The sequence below is a fragment of the Amphiura filiformis genome, chromosome 8, assembly GCF_039555335.1.
Source record: "Amphiura filiformis chromosome 8, Afil_fr2py, whole genome shotgun sequence".
NCBI classification, from domain to species: Eukaryota; Metazoa; Echinodermata; class Ophiuroidea; order Amphilepidida; family Amphiuridae; genus Amphiura; species Amphiura filiformis.
In genome coordinates this window covers 70,047,092-70,068,512 of record NC_092635.1, presented here as the reverse complement: position 1 = coordinate 70,068,512, position 21,421 = coordinate 70,047,092, and the positions used below count along the sequence as shown (strand labels likewise).

At 38.6% G+C, this 21,421-nt stretch overlaps 1 protein-coding gene across 1 annotated transcript in view; it reads right to left on the bottom strand.

The window, feature by feature from the left end:
• Positions 1–21,421, bottom strand: part of LOC140159401 (long-chain-fatty-acid--CoA ligase 1-like) — a 49,487-nt gene that overhangs the window by 17,342 nt on the left and 10,724 nt on the right. The window contains exons 5-9 of the mRNA XM_072182864.1: positions 14,756–14,855; positions 13,875–14,080; positions 13,469–13,520; positions 13,054–13,127; positions 12,310–12,387 (exon numbers count right to left, since the gene is read on the bottom strand). Coding sequence (XP_072038965.1) covers positions 12,310–12,387; positions 13,054–13,127; positions 13,469–13,520; positions 13,875–14,080; positions 14,756–14,855 — 510 coding nt within the window. The remainder of the gene's footprint in view (positions 1–12,309; positions 12,388–13,053; positions 13,128–13,468; positions 13,521–13,874; positions 14,081–14,755; positions 14,856–21,421) is intronic.

The window sequence follows — 21,421 nt, the reverse complement described above, 5'->3', positions numbered from 1 at the left end:
ACCAACCATGATAGAGAGATAGAGGGGCGGCACATACCAGGAATGCAGACAGAGGGTGGCTTGTAGCCAACCAACCATGATAGAGAGATATAGGGGCGGCACATACCAGAAATGCAGAGAGAGGGCGGCTTATAGCCAACCAACCATGATAGAGAGGTAGAGGGGCGGCACATACCAGGAATGCAGACAGAGGGTGGCTTGTAGCCAACCAACCATGATAGAGAGATAAAGGGGCGGCACATACCAGGAATGCAGACAGAGGGTGGCTTGTAGCCAACCAACCATGATAGAGAGATATAGGGGCGGCACATACCAGGAATGCAGATAGAGAGGGCGGCTTGTAGCCAACCAACCATGATAGAGAGGTAGAGGGCGGCACATACCAGGAATGCAGAGAGAGGGCGGCTTGTAGCCAACCAACCATGATAGAGAGATAGAGGGGCGGCACATACCAGGAATGCAGATAGAGGGCGGTTTGTAGCCAACCAACCATGATAGAGGGGTAGAGGGCGGCACATACCAGGAATGCAGAGAGAGGGTGGCTTGTAGCCAACCAACCATGATAGAGAGATAAAGGGGCGGCACATACCAGGAATGCAGACAGAGGGTGGCTTGTAGCCAACCAACCATGATAGAGAGGTAGAGGGGCGGCACATACCAGGAATGCAGAGAGAGGGCGGCTTGTAGCCAACCAACCATGATAGAGAGATAGAGGGGCGGCACATACCAGGAATGCAGACAGAGGGCGGCTTGTAGCCAACCAACCATGATAGAGAGATAGAGGGCGGCACATACCAGGAATGCAGATAGAGGGCGGTTTGTAGCCAACCAACCATGATAGAGAGGTAGAGGGGCGGCACATACCAGGAATGCAGAGAGAGGGCGGCTTGTAGCCAACCAACCATGATAGAGAGGTAGAGGGGCGGCACATACCAGGAATGCAGAGAGAGGGCGGCTTGTAGCCAACCAACCATGATAGAGAGATAAAGGGGCGGCACATACCAGGAATGCAGATAGGGGCGGCTTGTAGCCAACCAACCATGATAGAGAGATAGAGGGCGGCACATACCAGGAATGCAGACAGAGGGTGGCTTGTAGCCAACCAACCATGATAGAGAGATATAGGGGCGGCACATACCAGGAATGCAGACAGAGGGCGGCTTGTAGCCAACCAACCATGATAGAGAGGTAGAGGGGCGGCACATACCAGGAATGCAGATAGAGGGCGGCTTGTAGCCAACCAACCATGATAGAGAGATATAGGGGCGGCACATACCAGGAATGCAGATAGAGGGCGGCTTGTAGCCAACCAACCATGATAGAGAGGTAGAGGGGCGGCACATACCAGGAATGCAGACAGAGGGTGGCTTGTAGCCAACCAACCATGATAGAGAGATATAGGGGCGGCACATACCAGAAATGCAGAGAGAGGGCGGCTTATAGCCAACCAACCATGATAGAGAGATAGAGGGGCGGCACATACCAGGAATGCAGAGAGAGAGGGCGGCTTGTAGCCAACCAACCATGATAGAGAGAGAGAGGGCGGCACATACCAGGAATGCAGAGAGAGGGCGGCTTGTAGCCAACCAACCATGATAGAGAGATAAAGGGGCGGCACATACCAGGAATGCAGATAGAGGGCGCCTTGTAGCCAACCAACCATGATAGAGATAAAGGGCGGCACATACCAGGAATGCAGAGAGAGGGCGGCTTGTAGCCAACCAACCATGATAGAGAGATGGAGGGGCGGCACATACCAGGAATGCAGAGAGAGGGCGGCTTGTAGCCAACCAACCATGATAGAGAGATAGAGGCGGCACATACCAGGAATGCAGACAGAGGGCGGCTTGTAGCCAACCAACCATGATAGAGAGATAGAGGGGCGGCACATACCAGGAATGCAGATAGAGGGCGGTTTGTAGCCAACCAACCATGATAGAGAGGTAGAGGGGCGGCACATACCAGAAATGCAGAGAGAGGGCGGCTTATAGCCAACCAACCATGATAGAGAGATAGAGGGGCGGCACATACCAGGAATGCAGAGAGAGGGTGGCTTGTAGCCAACCAACCATGATAGAGAGGTAGAGGGGCGGCACATACCAGAAATGCAGAGAGAGGGCGGCTTATAGCCAACCAACCATGATAGAGAGATAGAGGGCGGCACATACCAGGAATGCAGAGAGAGGGCGGCTTGTAGCCAACCAACCATGATAGAGAGGATAGAGGGGCGGCACATACCAGAAATGCAGAGAGAGAGGGCGGCTTGTAGCCAACCAACCATGATAGAGAGATAAAGGGCGGCACATACCAGGAATGCAGATAGAGGGCGACATGTAGCCAACCAACCATGATAGAGAGGTAGAGGGCGGCACACATATACCAGGAATGCAGACAGAGGGTGGCTTGTAGCCAACCAACCATGATAGAGAGATATAGGGGCGGCACATACCAGAAATGCAGAGAGAGGGCGGCTTGTAGCCAACCAACCATGATAGAGAGATAGAGGGGCGGCACATACCAGGAATGCAGATAGAGGGCGGCTTGTAGCCAACCAACCATGATAGAGAGATAGAGGGCGGCACATACCAGGAATGCAGATAGAGGGTGGCTTATAGCCAACCAACCATGATAGAGAGGTAGAGGGGCGGCACATACCAGGAATGCAGATAGAGGGCTCCTTGTAGCCAACCAACCATGATAGAGAGATAGAGGCGGCACATACCAGAAATGCAGAGAGAGGGCGGCTTGTAGCCAACCAACCATGATAGAGAGGTAGAGGCGGCACATACCAGGAATGCAGATAGAGGGCGGCTTGTAGCCAACCAACCATGATAGAGAGATAAAGGGCGGCACATACCAGAAATGCAGAGAGAGGGCGGTTTGTAGCCAACCAACCATGATAGAGAGATAGAGGGGCGGCACATACCAGGAATGCAGATAGAGGGCGGCTTGTAGCCAACCAACCATGATAGAGAGATAGAGGCGGTAAAAACCAGAAATGCAGACAGAGGGTGGCTTGTAGCCAACCAACCATGATAGAGAGATAAAGGGGCGGCACATACCAGGAATGCAGATAGAGGGCGCCTTGTAGCCAACCAACCATGATAGAGAGATAGAGGCGGCACATACCAGGAATGCAGAGAGAGGGCGGCTTGTAGCCAACCAACCATGATAGAGAGATAGAGGCGGCACATACCAGGAATGCAGACAGAGGGCGGCTTGTAGCCAACCAACTATGATAGAGAGATAGAGGGCGGCACATATCAGGAATGAAGATAGAGGGCGGCTTGTAGCCAACCAACCATGATAGAGAGATAGAGGTGGCATATACAAGAAGGGCGCCATGGGGCGACACATACAAGGAGAGCGGTGGCCTGTGAAAAAAAAAACGTGTGTCAGTCACCCATAAAGGGCGGCACATGGTCAACTTGTAACCAAGATAAAAGAGGGGGTGGAAATGTACAACAAGTCTAATATGCCCACAGGTTGACCTCACAAGGAGGGCGGCTTGTGACGGGCGGCACATGCAAGGAAGGCGGTTTGTAACCAGGACAAAAGTAGAGGGGGGGGAGAGAAAACACTTGTTGGTCATCTATAGGCGGCACATCGTGACATGTAACCAGGGGAAAAGAGGGGGTGAAAAGGTAGATCACACTTTTTGACTGTATGGGCCTGCACTACAGAAGTATGGGTGATTTTTTGGGGGGCGGCACATATACAAGGAAGGCGGCTTGTAACAAGGAAATGCTTATCAGCTACCTATTTGTAGGGCCGCACATGTTGGCTTGTAACCAATAGAATGAGGGTGGGGGTGCGGCTGAAACGTACAACAGGCGTTATAAATATAGGTGACGGAGGGCGGCTTGTGAGGTGACACATACAAGGAGGGCGACTTGTAACCAGGACAAAAGAACAGGGAGGGAGGAGAGAAAAACGGTTGTCAGTCACATATAAATGGCGGCACGTCGTGATTCTTAGTGGAAAACGGTATATCACGCTGTTTAACTATGGGCCTGCACTGTGACACATAGAAGGAGGGTGGCTTGTGGGCAGCACTACATAAAAGGAAGGTGGCTTATGGGGCGGCACATACAAGGAAGATAGCTTATAACCAGGAATAAAGCAGATGAAGAAGAGAAAATCACATATATATGGTGGCTTTCAACAGTGGTGTAACGACGGGGGCAGAGGGGGCACGTTCCTGGGCGCCACCCTTAGGGCGCCGAATTGACCAATTCAACATCGATTCTGCGCTCCTCCTGGCGATAAAAGTAAAAAATTTTGCACGCTTCGCGCGCATTTGAACACAAATTCATTTGAAAGATCAATTGACGATAATCAACTTCATTATAACCAAAATTAATGAATGTTAAAAAGTGAGCTGTTGTAAACTGCTTATCCACAAAAATAGCCTGTTAAGTAAAATTTCAAAGTTTTAGGGGCCTGAGCTTTCGATCCTAGCAGGATCTTTATCAAAGGCAAAGTGACAAGACAACATACAAACAAGCATATATATAGTGACATGGACATAAAGGAAAGGGAAATTAGCAAGACAATAGAAGACTTAAGTGTCTATTGGGAAATATCAATAGGGGCAGGAAGTGGGATGTCATGAATGGAAGTAAGAGGGATAAGGATATGAATGAAGACAAAAGGCTGAATAGAAAAATGAAAATGAAAGGTAAAAATACAACTACATGAACATATAACATAATGATAGATGTAAATAGGAAATAAAAACTAAAATAATAAAAAGTGGAGGGAAATTTTTTTTTAAATGATTAGGAAATTTTTTATTTTACTTTTTATTATATATAAAAAATATATATAAATAAGGGTGGCAAAATATTATGACGATGAAAAAACAAGTTAGTCGTTTCCCTCTTGGATGTTGAGACCGTGTGGCTGGATGGCACGGGCGCTTCATCCAGAATTTCTCCCTGCTGGCACGGACGGTGTCGGGGTGGTTACCTAAAGACTCAATGCCCTGTAGGATCATGTCGGAGATGGAGTGGTTGGGGAGGTTGAAGTGATTACCAACAGGGGTGTCAAGCTTCTTGGTGTTGACAGTGGACCTGTGTCCTTCTCAGGAAGCTTGAAGCTATCAAGGACCAGATCCCCAACACTGCCATCATTGGCACTTGTGATGTGTCATCCTGTATACTAACATCCCATTCAGTGAAGGAATTTCAGCTACCTGTGAAGCGCTATCTAGAAGTGGCCACACCAGTCCCCCCATTGATGATCTGAAGACTCTCATGAATCATGTATTAACTAAGAACAATTTCACCTTTATGGGAGATCACTATTTACAGGTATTTGGGACATCGATGGGGACCCGCATGTCCCCGCCGTTCGCCTGCCTCTTCATGTCTAGGCTTGAAGAGCAGATGTTGGATGCTGCCCTTGCCGTCCATGGATTTGGTGGAGGTACATTGACGATGTGTTTTTCATCTGGACCAGAGAAGAAGACAGCCTTCACACGTTCCTTGCCCATGTCAATTCTTTCCACAGAACAATTAAATTCACCTCTGAACTTTCTCACCACCAGGTCAACTTCTTGGATGTCACCATCAGAAAGGAGAATGACTCCCTTGTCACAGATCTCTACACCAAGCCCACAGACAGTCACCAGTATCTACACTCTTCCAGTTGCCATCCCCAACACTGTAAAAGTGGTATAGCATACAGTCAAGCTCTCCGCCTCCATGCATTTGTACTAATGATTCTGACTTTTCACAGCATGCCAGGGACCTCAAGAAGAACCTTACATCTAGGGGACATAGCGCACACAAAGTGCAGCAGGCCATCAACAAGGTCAAATCTCTTCCCAGGTCAGATGTGCTGAAGCAGAAGCCCAGAAGCCAGGATACCAATACCAGAGTCCCTCTTGTGGTCACTTTTCATCCTAACCTCCCTCCTCTCCGCAGCATCACTAATGACAATCACCATATACTTCAAACCTCAGATCGGCTACAACGAGCAGTTCCCGATAGCCCCATCCTGGCCTACAGACGTCCTCGCAATCTTAGAGACCTTCTTGTGAGAGCTGAAGTCCCCCTCTTTCTGATACTATTCCTTCCACACAACAGGGTACTTCCACATGTGATTCCAACAGGTGTGTTGTTTGCAAGGACCATATCCAAGAAGGGGATTCTGTCACCAGTAATTCCAACAATTCCTCCCACAGGATCAGGGGCAACATCACCTGCACCACATCTAATGTAGTATATCTCATTTCTTGCAGAGTTTGTGGTATACAGTATGTGGGAGAAACTAAGACTGCACTTAAGGTGCGGTTTTATGGACACAGGTCCACTGTCAACACCAAGAAGCTTGACACCCCTGTTGGTAATCACTTCAACCTCCCCAACCACTCCATCTCCGACATGATCCTACAGGGCATTGAGTCTTTAGGTAACCGCCCGACACCGTCCGTGCCAGCAGGGAGAAATTCTGGATGAAGCGCCTTGTACCATCCAGCCACACGGTCTCAACATCCAAGAGGGAAACGACTAACTTGTTTTTCATCGTCATAATATTTTGCCACCCCTTATTTATATATATTTTTTTATATATAATAAAAAATAAAATAAAAAAATTTCCCTAATCATTTAAAAAAAAATTTTCCCTCCACTTTATTATTTTAGATTTTATTTCCTATTTACATCTATCATTATGTTATATGTTCATGTAGTTGTATTTTTACCTTTCATTTTCATTTTTCTATTCAGCCTTTTGTCTTCATTCATATCCTTATCCCTCTTACTTCCATTCATGACATCCCACTTCCTGCCCCTATTGATTTTCCCAATAGACACTTAAGTCTTCTATTGTCTTGCTAATTTCCCTTTCCTTTTATGTCCATGTCACTATATGGTCGAATCCAACGAAAAGTGTACACGGCATGTTCAGGGCCATAAGTTAAAAGTATTAATCAATTGGCATTCATTTTTGTATTGTGTTTATTCGCCTTGATCATACGCTTCGCGCCATATATATAATAAGACCCCTTCTGTGAAAAACTTAGACACAGAGACCCCAAAACATGCTATTTTTACCCATTTTTTCAAAATATTTCTTAAAGTATTTTTAAAAACATCTAAATCAGTTATGAAAAGAAGTCATTGGATTGAATCTAAATTGATTTCCTGAAAGGCGTGTATTCAAAGATTGCCTGTTCAATTTTTCACATATTTGTACATAATTATGAATTTTGTGTGATAATTTTTTGAGTGGTATTTTTTACATTACCTACGAATACAATTTTTCATAGCACTAGATATATCTTTAAAAATGGAAATCACTAATAAATGCTAATTGATACAAGCTTTGATATGTCCAATACTGAAATGCATTGCATTCGGGCATCTTTATTATTGTGTTTAGCTGCCAGAAATTCTAAATGGTACAAAGGTAGGTTTGGTAAAAAATATGCATTACCTCCGAATACATGTTAAAAGCTGTGTCATTTCCACAAAGTGAGAGAATAGTAAACAATAGTTAAGCAATAGGTGCAGGGTAATACACTCTTTATTTCTACCAAGTTTCAATAGCCTGCGTTTAAATATTTCTGAGATGTCAACAATAAAAGCAAGTATTCAGTAGGTAAATTTCGCAAACCAATGTTACCTACTGAATACAATTTGACATCATGACAGTATTGTGAAACACCGCCATTCATGCCAATGCCTATATTGGTACATAACGAAGGCCTGTATGTTTGCTATCAAATAATATGTCAATGAAAGTTGCGAATTCACATACATGCCCACCATGCAAAACTGAATACGGCTTAATTGTTGAAAAATATGTACTGAAATAGACGACGGTCTGCTCATTTGAAAGAAAAATCAGATTCAAAGAAGATTAGAAGGGATAAATACTTGGATTTGTCAACTGTCATGTGTGCTTCATTTTAAATGTTTACCGACCTTCTGGCGTCTGAGTAATTTGTGTCCAAATTGATTTATTTGAAGGTAACTTTTGACGTTTTCGCTAAGGTTACCTACGAATACCATGGAAAAAACGACTGTTCTCATTGTCTCATGATCTAGACAACATAATGATGGACCCTGGTATAAAGCTAATTGTAGTTGCCCTCAAACGAAAGGCCACAAGACGTAACTGACTCCAAGATGGACTTCACAAGTCTGCAATAACGGTTTTAAGCGAGTTGTGTGCAATTACAAATTAAAGTCACTTTAGTGCCTTTGTTTCTTACTTCAATACTCTTTCAACCGCTGTGAACCGACATTATTAATACATGATAGGGTCTAAAGTATCAATAAACGCACATAAAAAAAATGATACATTCAAAGTGCTTTATAAAATGAAGTTTTGATTGGGATATCCACCAAAAGTCTAATTCTTACCTACAAATACTGAAATGTTACTTACGAATACAGCATAATACATGACATGTGTAATGAAGTGTCGCTACCAATGGAAATTAATTGTCAAAAACTTTAAGCGGTACCCCAGGACACTATAATTACCCATATACGGATTCATTCAACAATTATTTATTATGTAAAATTGCTGATTAACTACTTGTATATCAAAATGAAGTGGTCAAAATCTTGCTAAAAGCATCAAAAAATTTTTGATCTAAGGTAATAGCATTTATTCATTTGGACGCATACCATCTGAAAGAGATCTAAAACTACCATTTTATTAATTCATTACCATAATAGCAAACTTTAAACCTCTAAACTCAATATAGATATTGTTAAATCGCTCATGTTACCTACGAATACCGGGTTTGTTCACCTTTTTAGTGTATAAAGCGTTAGGTGTATGCTTATAATTCCTAATATTCTTGAAAACATATATCCTACGTACTCGTTCTTATACAATGTGTAAATTGATTCATACTCATTTGATAAATAAAATACAGAAACTGACCTAAACTTCATTTTCAAAAATAAACTAGCATAAATTGACTAAGATCATATTGATCGCGTTATAAAAATAAAAACAAATATTTTCTGGTTGAGCTAGCATTTTCCTGACACCCTGTGGTCTACTTTACACGAAAAACGCGTTAATGGGAATATTCCATTTGTTTTAGGTTGATTAGTATTGCGATAGTGAAAGCATCCTAGTGGTATTCGTAGGTAACATTGGGTTTTGATATCACATTTACTATCACACGTCCTGGATTTATTTTTCAAGATTAGTAATGGCACTTTTGGTTCCTATAAGGCCAATATGTCATCAATCAATGGGCAAAAGGAAAAAATTGTGGAGACATTTTTATTTCGGACTTTTATTTTTGGCCCGTGGACACTTTTGGTTGGATTCACCATATATATGCTTGTTTGTATGTTGTCTTGTCACTTTGCCTTTGATAAAGATCCTGCTAGGATCGAAAGCTCAGGCCCCTAAAACTTTGAAAAATTAATGAATGATAGGTACTATTTGTGCACATTTTTGCGCGCTCCGCGGGCATTTGCTTCAAGGATTGGGGAGGGCTCCATTGTGTATCCTTAGCCCTGGGCGCCAAAACCCCTAGCTATGCCACTGGCTTTCAACTAGCACTGAGAGAAGAGGGGAGAAGGAGAGAAAAATCAACGCCATGCATGACCATTCCTTAACTAAGGGAGACAACAGGGAACTTGCCGCCCTGCGTTGGGTTCAGCGCCTCTTTAATTGATTTTGAGCCCAGCGTCAAGCAGCGAAAATCTAAATTTCAACAAAACTAATCATTATGAAAGATTGTTTTACTGGCCGGCAAAATTCAGAGGTCAGAAAAAAAACCGAATAAACGCATGATCAGATACAGTGCCCCCTCGATGGATTTTGAGCCCCTTCCAAGCAGTAAAAATCTATTTTATTTTTAATTATTTTGCTTTGATCATTAAAACTAAGAGAGTAAAAAAGGAACTCGCAGCCGGTGTTGGAATCAGTACCCCTCGGTAAATTTTGAGCACCTCCCATGATGCAAGCGGCAAAAATGTTTCCACACCTCTTGTGAATTTAAAAACTATTAGTATGAAAGATAGTTTTTTCAAAGCCAAAATTTTCAGAGGGTAACAAAAATCATATAGCCCGTGCCATTAGCGTTGCATGGAAGTCAATTATATTTTGTCATAGAAACCTAAAAGTGCCAATTATTCCACTTCTGTTTAGCTTCAATCATGGTAAATTTTCTGGCGCTTCGAGCGCATTTGTACCATAAACTAATTTTGTCACTGAAAGGCTCTGGATTCACTGTACTTCAAGAAATTTTCCACCCATGTTAAAAAGACATCTACGCCACTGTCCATAGGGCAGGGTAGCATCTCGCGCATTTATCTCGGCAAACCCATTCTGTGAGTAGATCTGTGAGACGCCCCATTGGAAATTCTTTTTTTTTTCATCTCAAACTTGAACACAATCACAAATCTCAAAAAGGAGAGTCATAATTCCATCCTTTCTATTATGTAAATCATTAATATGTGTGAGGCAGCTCCTCTGATGCCTGGAATAAGCATAAAACTCATGAGCTGGATCAAAACACCGGGACTAAATTAACCAAATGTTGTAAAACGCCTATACATCTTCCTTTGGGACAATTGTCCTCAATTGTGTTCATTCAGATTTGGGGTGGGGTGTCTTCTATTTGATGAGCCAGAGGTGGCACTCATGTTGCGCAGGGACCAGCAAAAGGACATCACTCCTCAGACAACCAACCCCCTGTGAATGAATAAACAAGTGAAAAGCAAAATTGTCCAACTTTGGAGGGAGAACATCCACCCTCAGACTTGTCAGACACCCCCTGCATATGGTTAAACAAGTGAAAAATGATGCACCAGATGGCTCCAATTTGGACCTTTATTAATTTTGGCAAAATTGTACAATTTCGGAGGAGGACATCCACGCTCAGACACCCCTTCCCCTGCGTATGGTTAAACAAGTAAAAACGATGCACCAAACGGGTTCAATTTGGACCTTCATTTAGCAAAATTTTCCAACTTGGCAGGGGGAACATCCCCCTCAGACACCTGCCCCCCAGGATAAAAAAAAGAAAAATTATACCCCAGATGGCTTCAATTTGGAACTTCATTTGGCAAAATTGTCCAACTTCGGAGGGGGGAATCCTCCTCAGACACTCCCCTGCTATTGGGTAAACAACTTTGAAATTATGCATCAAATGACTTCAATTTGGACCTTTAATTGGCAAAATTTTCCATCTTCGGAGGAGGGGAAATATGTCCCTCAGACACCCCTCCAGCTTAGGCTGACGAAAAAAAAGAAACCATGTTCTACGGGCGGACGGACCTTTCAAGTAGGGTCGGTCGGTCGGTTTCAATTTGGACCTTCATTTGCAACATTTTATGAGGGGGGGAACATCTCTCAGACACCCTTGCCATCATTTACCAAAACTTTCCAACTTCTGAGCAGACAACCTCCTACGATAGATAAACAAGTGGCCGCTTTCTCTTCTCTTTAGAACACAAAATCAGTTTTGGTCCACGAATTGCTTCATTTGGGCCTTCATTTTCACTTTTTCTAAGTATAATTTTACAATATAATAGTGTCAAATGTTTTTTTTCTTCAAATTCTTAGGAGGTAACATATCCCTCAGACTTCCCAAATAATCGTGTGTGTGTGTGTGGGGGGGTGTCGGAAGGGGTGTCGGGGGGTAGGCGGCATCCTGTATATTTTCTCCAGGGCGGCACAAACCATCTCAGCCCCCCGGGGTAAGGGCCTTCTAGATACGCCACTGTTACAGGTCACTGAACAGCTCTTTTCAGAGCCACCGAATCTTCAGTAAGCAAGGGGCAACCTACTTTGAACAGCTCAGACAAACAGTGGCGGCGCCATGGGGGGCATGGGGAAAAGCCCCCCAGTCAGAACTCTTGCCCCCCCTGTTGAAAATTCCACTTTTTGCAGTAATTTTGCATAAAATTTGTTGATTTTGCCCCCCTGAAATTAACTTAGCCCCTAATGCCCCCCCTCCCCGAAAAAAAATTTCTGGTGCCGCCACTGTGGACCGGACAAACACAGTAGGAATACCTTCACAAATCATTTCAAACTAAAAATATATTCTAAAGGTACACTTATTCCACAACTTGAGGTCAATTTCTACATGAAGCAATTCTTGTTGACTTGAGGTTATTGAATTAAGCCATTAGATATGTAACGATTTTCCAATGGTTAAGGGCAAGAAAGCCATATCTGCATTTATAGCTGCCCTATAAACATTTAGACAATTCTGCATTCTATATTGTACACATCTAATAATATGACACCTGGCAGCTATTGCAGATGGGGGCTTCTTGCCCCAAACCCCCAATTTGATGCATATTATATCCTCCTTACCTGGTTACATCTCTCAAATACGTGGGCTAATGGCAGGAAGGAAAAGTGCACATCTGAAGGTTGAATTACATGTACCGTCTATAGAGCAAGAGTAAAGTGCATTTATTACAACAAATAAGTAGCGCGAAAATGTATATAACTTATACTTCACCTTGTAAATTCTGTACTAATTTTTAATCTGAGCATATAAATCACAACAGTTTAAAGTGTATGATGTTTTTATACTGATATACAAAGTGACACAAAGTTAGCCCTTGTGAATTTTGGATGGATTACAAGAACCATGTTAACTTCCAAAGTCATCTTCAAAAGGCAAAACAAAAACACAATTTCATCCAAAGAAGTTAGATCTACTTCGAAAGGACTTGTCTTAAGAAATAAAAAATATGCAAAAATCATTCAAACATTTAAATTTAAAAAAAAAAAAATGTGGGTATTCTATTATTAGCAGGCACTAAAATTATGATTACTTTTTTTGTGTGAAATAACACTATATTAATTTTATTAAGCACGATAAGTGCTTCTATATCAATAGTAGTAGTCGTTAAATGTTGTTGTATTTTTTTGCAATGGTTCAACAAATTTTTCTTTTTGGCCTTTTGGCCAGCTCTGTCATGCCAAATTTATTATTTCTATTTTAAATTTTTATGCATTGTGTATCATTTTGTTTGCATATGAATGATGAATAACTTTAGTATAAGTTGATAAATTGTAAGATACTTAGAATAGCACTTGCATACATACCGCACCAATCGTGTGAACTGCGCCTATTTCAGATATGAATTGTTTGTGTGTAATCCTTGCTCCTTTTGGTACACCTATTGTAAACATGCAAAATATTTATAGGAAGATTACACTACATCCACGCTCTTTTAAAAGATACACTGTTTCTCACTGCCTTTAATATCTATGACATACTGGACAACTCAAAAATGGAAATAGAATACCATTTGAATTATTAATTGCTCAAAGACAGATAATGGCACAAAGAGACACATTTGAGATAAAATGGGATGACAAAGAGTAAAATGGCTCGAATGGGTGTGACATAGGGCAAAAGTGAATGGAAAATTGAAAAATTAGGACAAAAATTGGCAAATGTGCCCCCCCACACACACTCACTCAACCCAGACTGGCTATGTCACTGCAAATATCTCACCTGTTGTGCCGCTTGTGAAGCAGATAGTAGCAAGATTGTCTGGTTTGGGAGGCTGTTGAGTAAAGAGACAACATGTAAATTTACACACAACAGAAAAAGTGGTTCCGGTTGAAAATGCTCAATGTGGGGAAAATCGTGAATATTTCTAAAGGTTGGTCAAAAAACAAACAAATGTGTTTCTAGACTGTTTTCACAAGAAGAGTATAAAAGAAGAAAAGAATATTTGGGTAAAAATCATGTTTTTATGATTTGAGCATTTTTACATAAATCTGACATCACAGTTGGATTTGTCAAGGTTTTTGTTTTCATGATGTAGGCTTATACTTTTATAGACTTGCTCATGTTTTTACCATATTTTGCTTGTTTGCTTTCAAATTTAAAAGACAAAACTTGTATATATACATACCACCGGGTCTTTCATGTTATCTTTGCCAAGTTGTAACAAATCCTCATATGACATAATCTCCACGTTGTGTTCATCACATTGTTTCTTTTCATCTTCATTTGGTGTACCAAGTAATATAATCAATTTGAGAGTAGGTGTGTTGCTAATATGCTTTAGTAGCTGCTGGACTTTAGCCATTTTGTCGCAGACGACAGTAGACATATCGGCTGTAAAATTGTGAGGTAAAATATGTTATAGGCTGGGTTATACAGGAGAACACCTTAAAAGGTATCAACACGTTCTGATATTTTGTACCGAAAATCTCACATTTTCTTTCAAAGTTACAAGACGGTTTTTTTTCAGTCGGCTAAATCTCAAATTTTCTTTCAAAGTTACAAGACGTTTTTTTTTCAGTCGGCTAAATCTCACATTTTCTTTCAAAGTTACAAGACGTGTTTTTTTCAGTTGGCTATTCAATCCAATCGTCAAAATATTAAGGTGGTACTACACCCCCTGATAAATTTTGTGACCAATTTTGCATTTTTCTCAAAAAATAACTACACATTGGTAACAAAAGTTATGTATATTATAGGGGCAAGGAATCCAATTACTTCACTGAAATGTAAGCGATTCAAGACAAGTGGTTCATTATATAAGATGTTAAGAAATGAGGTACATTCTAGCGGTACCTCTTTTCTTATCATTAATAACGTACCGCTTGTCTTGAGTTACTGAAATTCCAGTGTAGTAACTGGATTACTTGCCCCTATAATATACATAACTTTTGTTACCAGTGTGTTATTATTTTTTGAGAAAAATGCAAAAATAGTCACAAATTTATCAAGAGGTGTACTATAGTACCACCTTAAGTGTATCCTTAATTTTGGGCGGGAAATACGTACTGAGTTTGACGGTGTGTTCCATTGCTTCTTCGCCTAACGTGTCATATAGAGGTACAGCAACCATGGAGAATGACTGACAGCCAAAATCAGCGATTACCCACTGGAATCAAAGACAAACAGGTAAGCATACAATTAAAGTACAAATATGCTGAGGCCTAAGTACAAATATTCTAGTAACGTAATTTTACCACTTTTTGGAATAACAGTGTAAACTACCCTTCTTTATATGTAATGTTTAAATAAAAGTACAAATGCTAGTAATGTACATAGTTTACCACTTCTTGGCATAGCAGCGTATAGGTTTACAACTTTTTTTTATATGGAATGTTTTAATAAAAGTACAAACATAGTAATGTAGTTTACCACTTCTTGCAGCGTGTACTACTCTTCTTTATATGAAATGTTTCAATAAAAGTACAAGTATCCTAGTATAATGTAGTTTTACCACTTCTTGGCATTGCAGTGTGCACTACTCTTCTTTATATGCAATGTTTCAATAAAAGTACAAATATTCTAGTAATGTAGTTTTACCACTTCTTGGCATTGCAGCGTGTACTACTCTTCTTTATATGCAATGTTTAAATAAAAGTACAAATATTCTAGTAATGTAGTTTTATCACTTCTTGGCATTGCAGCGTGTACTACTCTTCTTTATATGCAATGTTTAAATAAAAATACAAGTATTCTAGTAATGTAGTTTTATCACTTCTTGGCATTGCAGCGTGTACTACTCTTCTTTATATGCAATGTTTCAATAAAAGTACAAATATTCTAGTAATGTAATTTGACCACTTCTAGGCATTACAATGTGTACTACTCTTCTTTATATGCAATGTTTCAATAAAAGTACAAATATTCTAGTAATGTAGTTTACCACTTCTTGGCATTGTAGCGTGTACAACTCTTCTTTATATACAATGTTTAAATAAAAGTACAAATATTCTAGTAATGTAATTTACCACTTCTTGGCATTACAGCGTGTACTACTCTTCTTTATATGCAATGTTTAAATAAAAGTACAAATATTCTAGTAATGTAATTTACCACTTCTTGGCATTGCAGCGTGTACTACTCTTCTTTATATACAATGTTTCAATAAAAGTACAAATATTCTAGTAATGTAGTTTTACCACTTCTTGGCATTGCAGCGTGTACTACTCTTCTTTATATACAATGTTTCAATAAAAGTACAAATATTCTAGTAATGTAGTTTTACCACTTCTTGGCATTGCAGCGTGTACTACTCTTCTTTATGTGAAATGTTTAAATAAAAGTACAAATATTCTAGTAATGTAGTTTTACCACTTCTAGGCATTACAACGTGTACTACTCTTCTTTATATGCAATGTTTAAATAAAAGTACAAAATAGTAATGTAGTTTTACCACTTCTTGGCATTGCAGTGTGTACTACTCTTCTTTATATGCAATGTTTCAACAAAAGTACTAATATTCTAGTAATGTAGTTTTACCACTTCTTGGCATTGCAGCGTGTACTACTCTTCTTTATATGAAATGTTTAAATAAAAGTACAAATATTCTAGTAATGTAGTTTTACCACTTCTTGGCATTACAACGTGTACTACTCTTCTTTATATGAAATGTTTAAATAAAAGTACAAATATTCTAGTAATGTAGTTTACCACTTCTTGGCATTGCAGCGTGTACTACTCTTCTTTATATGCAATGTTTCAATAAAAGTACAAATATTCTAGTAATGTAGTTTTACCACTTCTTGGCATTGCAGCGTGTACTACTCTTCTTTATATGAAATGTTTCGATAAAAGTACAAATATTCTAGTAATGTAGTTTTACCACTTCTTGGCATTGCAGCGTGTACTACTCTTCTTTATATGCAATGTTTCAATAAAAGTACAAATATTCTAGTAATGTAGTTTTACCACTTCTTGGCATTGCAGCGTGTACTACTCTTCTTTATATGCAATGTTTCAATAAAAGTACAAATATTCTAGTAATGTAGTTTACCACTTCTTGGCATTGCAGCGTGTACTACTCTTCTTTATATGCAATGTTTCAATAAAAGTACAAATATTCTAGTAATGTAGTTTTATCACTTCTTGGCATTGCAGCGTGTACTACTCTTCTTTATATGCAATGTTTAAATAAAAATACAAGTATTCTAGTAATGTAGTTTTATCACTTCTTGGCATTGCAGCGTGTACTACTCTTCTTTATATGCAATGTTTCAATAAAAGTACAAATATTCTAGTAATGTAATTTGACCACTTCTAGGCATTACAATGTGTACTACTCTTCTTTATATGCAATGTTTAAATAAAAGTACAAATATTCTAGTAATGTAATTTACCACTTCTTGGCATTGCAGCGTGTACTACTCTTCTTTATATACAATGTTTCAATAAAAGTACAAATATTCTAGTAATGTAGTTTTACCACTTCTTGGCATTGCAGCGTGTACTACTCTTCTTTATGTGAAATGTTTAAATAAAAGTACAAATATTCTAGTAATGTAGTTTTACCACTTCTAGGCATTACAACGTGTACTACTCTTCTTTATATGCAATGTTTAAATAAAAGTACAAAATAGTAATGTAGTTTTACCACTTGGCATTGCAGTGTGTACTACTCTTCTTTATATGCAATGTTTCAACAAAAGTACTAATATTCTAGTAATGTAGTTTTACCACTTCTTGGCATTGCAGCGTGTACTACTTACTCTTCTTTATATGAAATGTTTAAATAAAAGTACAAATATTCTAGTAATGTAGTTTTACCACTTCTTGGCATTACAACGTGTACTACTCTTCTTTATATGAAATGTTTAAATAAAAGTACAAATATTCTAGTAATGTAGTTTACCACTTCTTGGCATTGCAGCGTGTACTACTCTTCTTTATATGCAATGTTTCAATAAAAGTACAAATATTCTAGTAATGTAGTTTTACCACTTCTTGGCATTGCAGCGTGTACTACTCTTCTTTATATGAAATGTTTCGATAAAAGTACAAATATTCTAGTAATGTAGTTTTACCACTTCTTGGCATTGCAGCGTGTACTACTCTTCTTTATATGCAATGTTTCAATAAAAGTACAAATATTCTAGTAATGTAGTTTTACCACTTCTTGGCATTGCAGCGTGTACTACTCTTCTTTATATGCAATGTTTCAATAAAAGTACAAATATTCTAGTAATGTAGTTTACCACTTCTTGGCATTGCAGCGTGTACTACTCTTCTTTATATGCAATGTTTCAATAAAAGTACAAATATTCTAGTAATGTAGTTTACCACTTCTTGGCATTGCAGCGTGTACTACTCTTAATTATATGAACAGTTTAAATAAAAGTACAAATATTCTAGTAATGTAGTTTTACCACTTCTTGGCATTACAATGTGTACTACTCTTCTTTATATGAAATGTTTAAATAAAAGTACAAATATTCTAGTTATGTATAGTTTTATCACTTCTTGGCATTGCAGCATGTACTACTCTTCTTTATATGAAATGTTTAAATAAAAGTACAAATATTCTAGTAATGTATAGTTTTATCACTTCTTGGCATTGCAGCGTGTACTACTCTTCTTTATATGAAATGTTTAAATAAAAGTACAAATATTCTAGTAATGTAGTTTACCACTTCTTGGCATTGCAGCGTGTACTACTCTTCTTTATATGCAATGTTTCAACAAAAGTAAATATTCTAGTAATGTAATTTGACCACTTCTAGGCATTACAATGTGTACTACTCTTCTTTATATGCAATGTTTCAATAAAAGTACAAATATTCTAGTAATGTAGTTTTACCACTTCTTGGCATTGCAGCGTGTACTACTCTTCTTTATATGCAATGTTTAAATAAAAGTACAAATATTCTAGTAATGTATAGTTTTATCACTTCTTGGCATTACAGCGTGTACTACTCTTCTTTATATGCAATGTTTCAATAAAAGTACAAATATTCTAGTAATGTAGTTTACCACTTCTTGGCATTGCAGCGTGTACTACTCTTCTTTATATGCAATGTTTCAATAAAAGTATAAATATTCTAGTAATGTAGTTTTACCACTCCTTGGCATTGCAGCGTGTACTACTCTTCTTTATATGCAATGTTTAAATAAAAGTACAAATATTCTAGTAATGTATAGTTTTATCACTTCTTGGCATTACAGCATGTACTACTCTTCTTTATATGCAATGTTTCAATAAAAGTACAAATATTCTAGTAATGTAGTTTACCACTTCTTGGCATTGCAGCGTGTACTACTCTTCTTTATATGCAATGTTTCAATAAAAGTACACATATTTTAGTAATGTAGTTTTACCACTTCTTGGCATTGCAGCGTGTACTACTCTTCTTTATATGCAATGTTTCAATAAAAGTACAAATATTCTAGTAATGTAGTTTTACCACTTCTTGGCATTGCAGCGTGTACTACTCTTCTTTATACTCTTCTTTATATGAAATGTTTCGATAAAAGTACAAATATTCTAGTAATATAGTTTTACCACTTCTTGGCATTGCAGCGTGTACTACTCTTCTTTATATGCAATGTTTCAATAAAAGTACAAATATTCTAGTAATGTAGTTTTACCACTTCTTGGCATTGCAGCGTGTACTACTCTTCTTTATATGCAATGTTTCAATAAAAGTACAAATATTCTAGTAATGTAGTTTACCACTTCTTGGCATTGCAGCGTGTACTACTCTTCTTTATATGCAATGTTTCAATAAAAGTACAAATATTCTAGTAATGTAGTTTACCACTTCTTGGCATTGCAGCGTGTACTACTCTTAATTATATGAACAGTTTAAATAAAAGTACAAATATTCTAGTAATGTAGTTTTACCACTTCTTGGCATTACAATGTGTACTACTCTTCTTTATATGAAATGTTTAAATAAAAGTACAAATATTCTAGTAATGTATAGTTTTATCACTTCTTGGCATTGCAGCATGAACTACTCTTCTTTATATGAAATGTTTAAATAAAAGTACAAATATTCTAGTAATGTATAGTTTTATCACTTCTTGGCATTGCAGCGTGTACAACTCTTCTTAATATGAAATGTTTAAATAAAAGTACAAATATTCTAGTAATGTAGTTTACCACTTCTTGGCATTGCAGCGTGTACTACTCTTCTTTATATGCAATGTTTCAACAAAAGTACTAATATTCTAGTAATGTAGTTTTACCTTCTTGGCATTGCAGCGTGTACTACTCTTCTTTATATGCAATGTTTCAATAAAAGTACAAATATTCTAGTAATGTAGTTTACCACTTCTTGGCATTGCAGCGTGTACTACTCTTCTTTATATGCAATGTTTCAATAAAAGTACAAATATTCTAGTAATGTAGTTTTACCACTTCTTGGCATTGCAGCGTGTACTACTCTTCTTTATGTGCAATGTTTCAACAAAAGTACTAATATTCTAGTAATGTAATTTGACCACTTCTAGGCATTACAATGTGTACTACTCTTCTTTATATGCAATGTTTCAATAAAAGTACAAATATTCTAGTAATGTAGTTTTACCACTTCTTGGCATTGCAGCGTGTACTACTCTTCTTTATATACAATGGTTAAATAAAAGTACAAATATTCTAGTAATGTAGTGTGATGTGCCCTCAGTAATTTAATTTAATTATTTAACTTTGTTTACAAGCTGAATGTATGTCATGAGAAGTGTGAGACAAGGGAAAACACCTTGGAAGCAATCATACAATAGTTTGTGTGTTATGGCATGTTCTGGGGGGATTCCCTTTCATTCATCAGGTGATCAAAACACACTGAATCAGAGTTATTAATATCATAGGGGATTTTCCGTATTACTCAATATTCTGTGCATTATTGCACCATCAGGAAAACCCCCCAGGAAGTGATGTAATGTGAAAGGTTAATGTGTATAATTAATCTTGGGAAATCCCAAGCTTGCATCATCTGTGAAGATGAAGTGATGGTTTATTAATAGATCTTGGGTTTTCTGGAGTATAAAAATGTGAGAGCTTGAGTTGGCTGATTACAGAATGTCATGGGAGATTGTGAAACTCCACATGTGTGTGATGGTCTTCGTGCTTCAAAAAAGAAGTACATTTTAACCAGTTTATATAGCCAATAATTGAGCTAATTTTAATACAGCAACGAAGGAGATTGCGAGCATACAAAAGTGCTATTCCTCATCAAAGGATTAAAGTTCTTCTGTCGAATTGCTGGAGTTTGCTGGGTTTGTGAAGGCCACACATCTGTCAAAAAAAGCGGAGCTGTGTTAAAGAAACCTGTTCCCTGGAAAACAGAACAGTGATTGGTGAAAGAAACACCATTATTGGAGAAAGCAGCGCAAGGAGATATATTGTGGAGAAAGCAGCAAGAAGATAAGTAATAGGAGCAAGCAGCATCATTTTCGTGTGAGGATTTCATACGCAAGGATATTTATAAACGCAAGTGTACACTGGACTTCGCTGATTTTCGCAGGACAAGTGAATAAGGATATATTACATCAGTCGTCCAGAACATTAACATTGCAAGAACTCTAGGATCACCAACAAGAAGACCGCTGGTTAATTTGTGTGATTTTATTGTATTGCAATATTGTTGTTATATGTACCAAGCATACTTTGTTTTCAATTAAAGACTTAGATTGTGTTAGCTTAATCAAACAGTGTATTTGTGCTGTGCATTCGTGTGA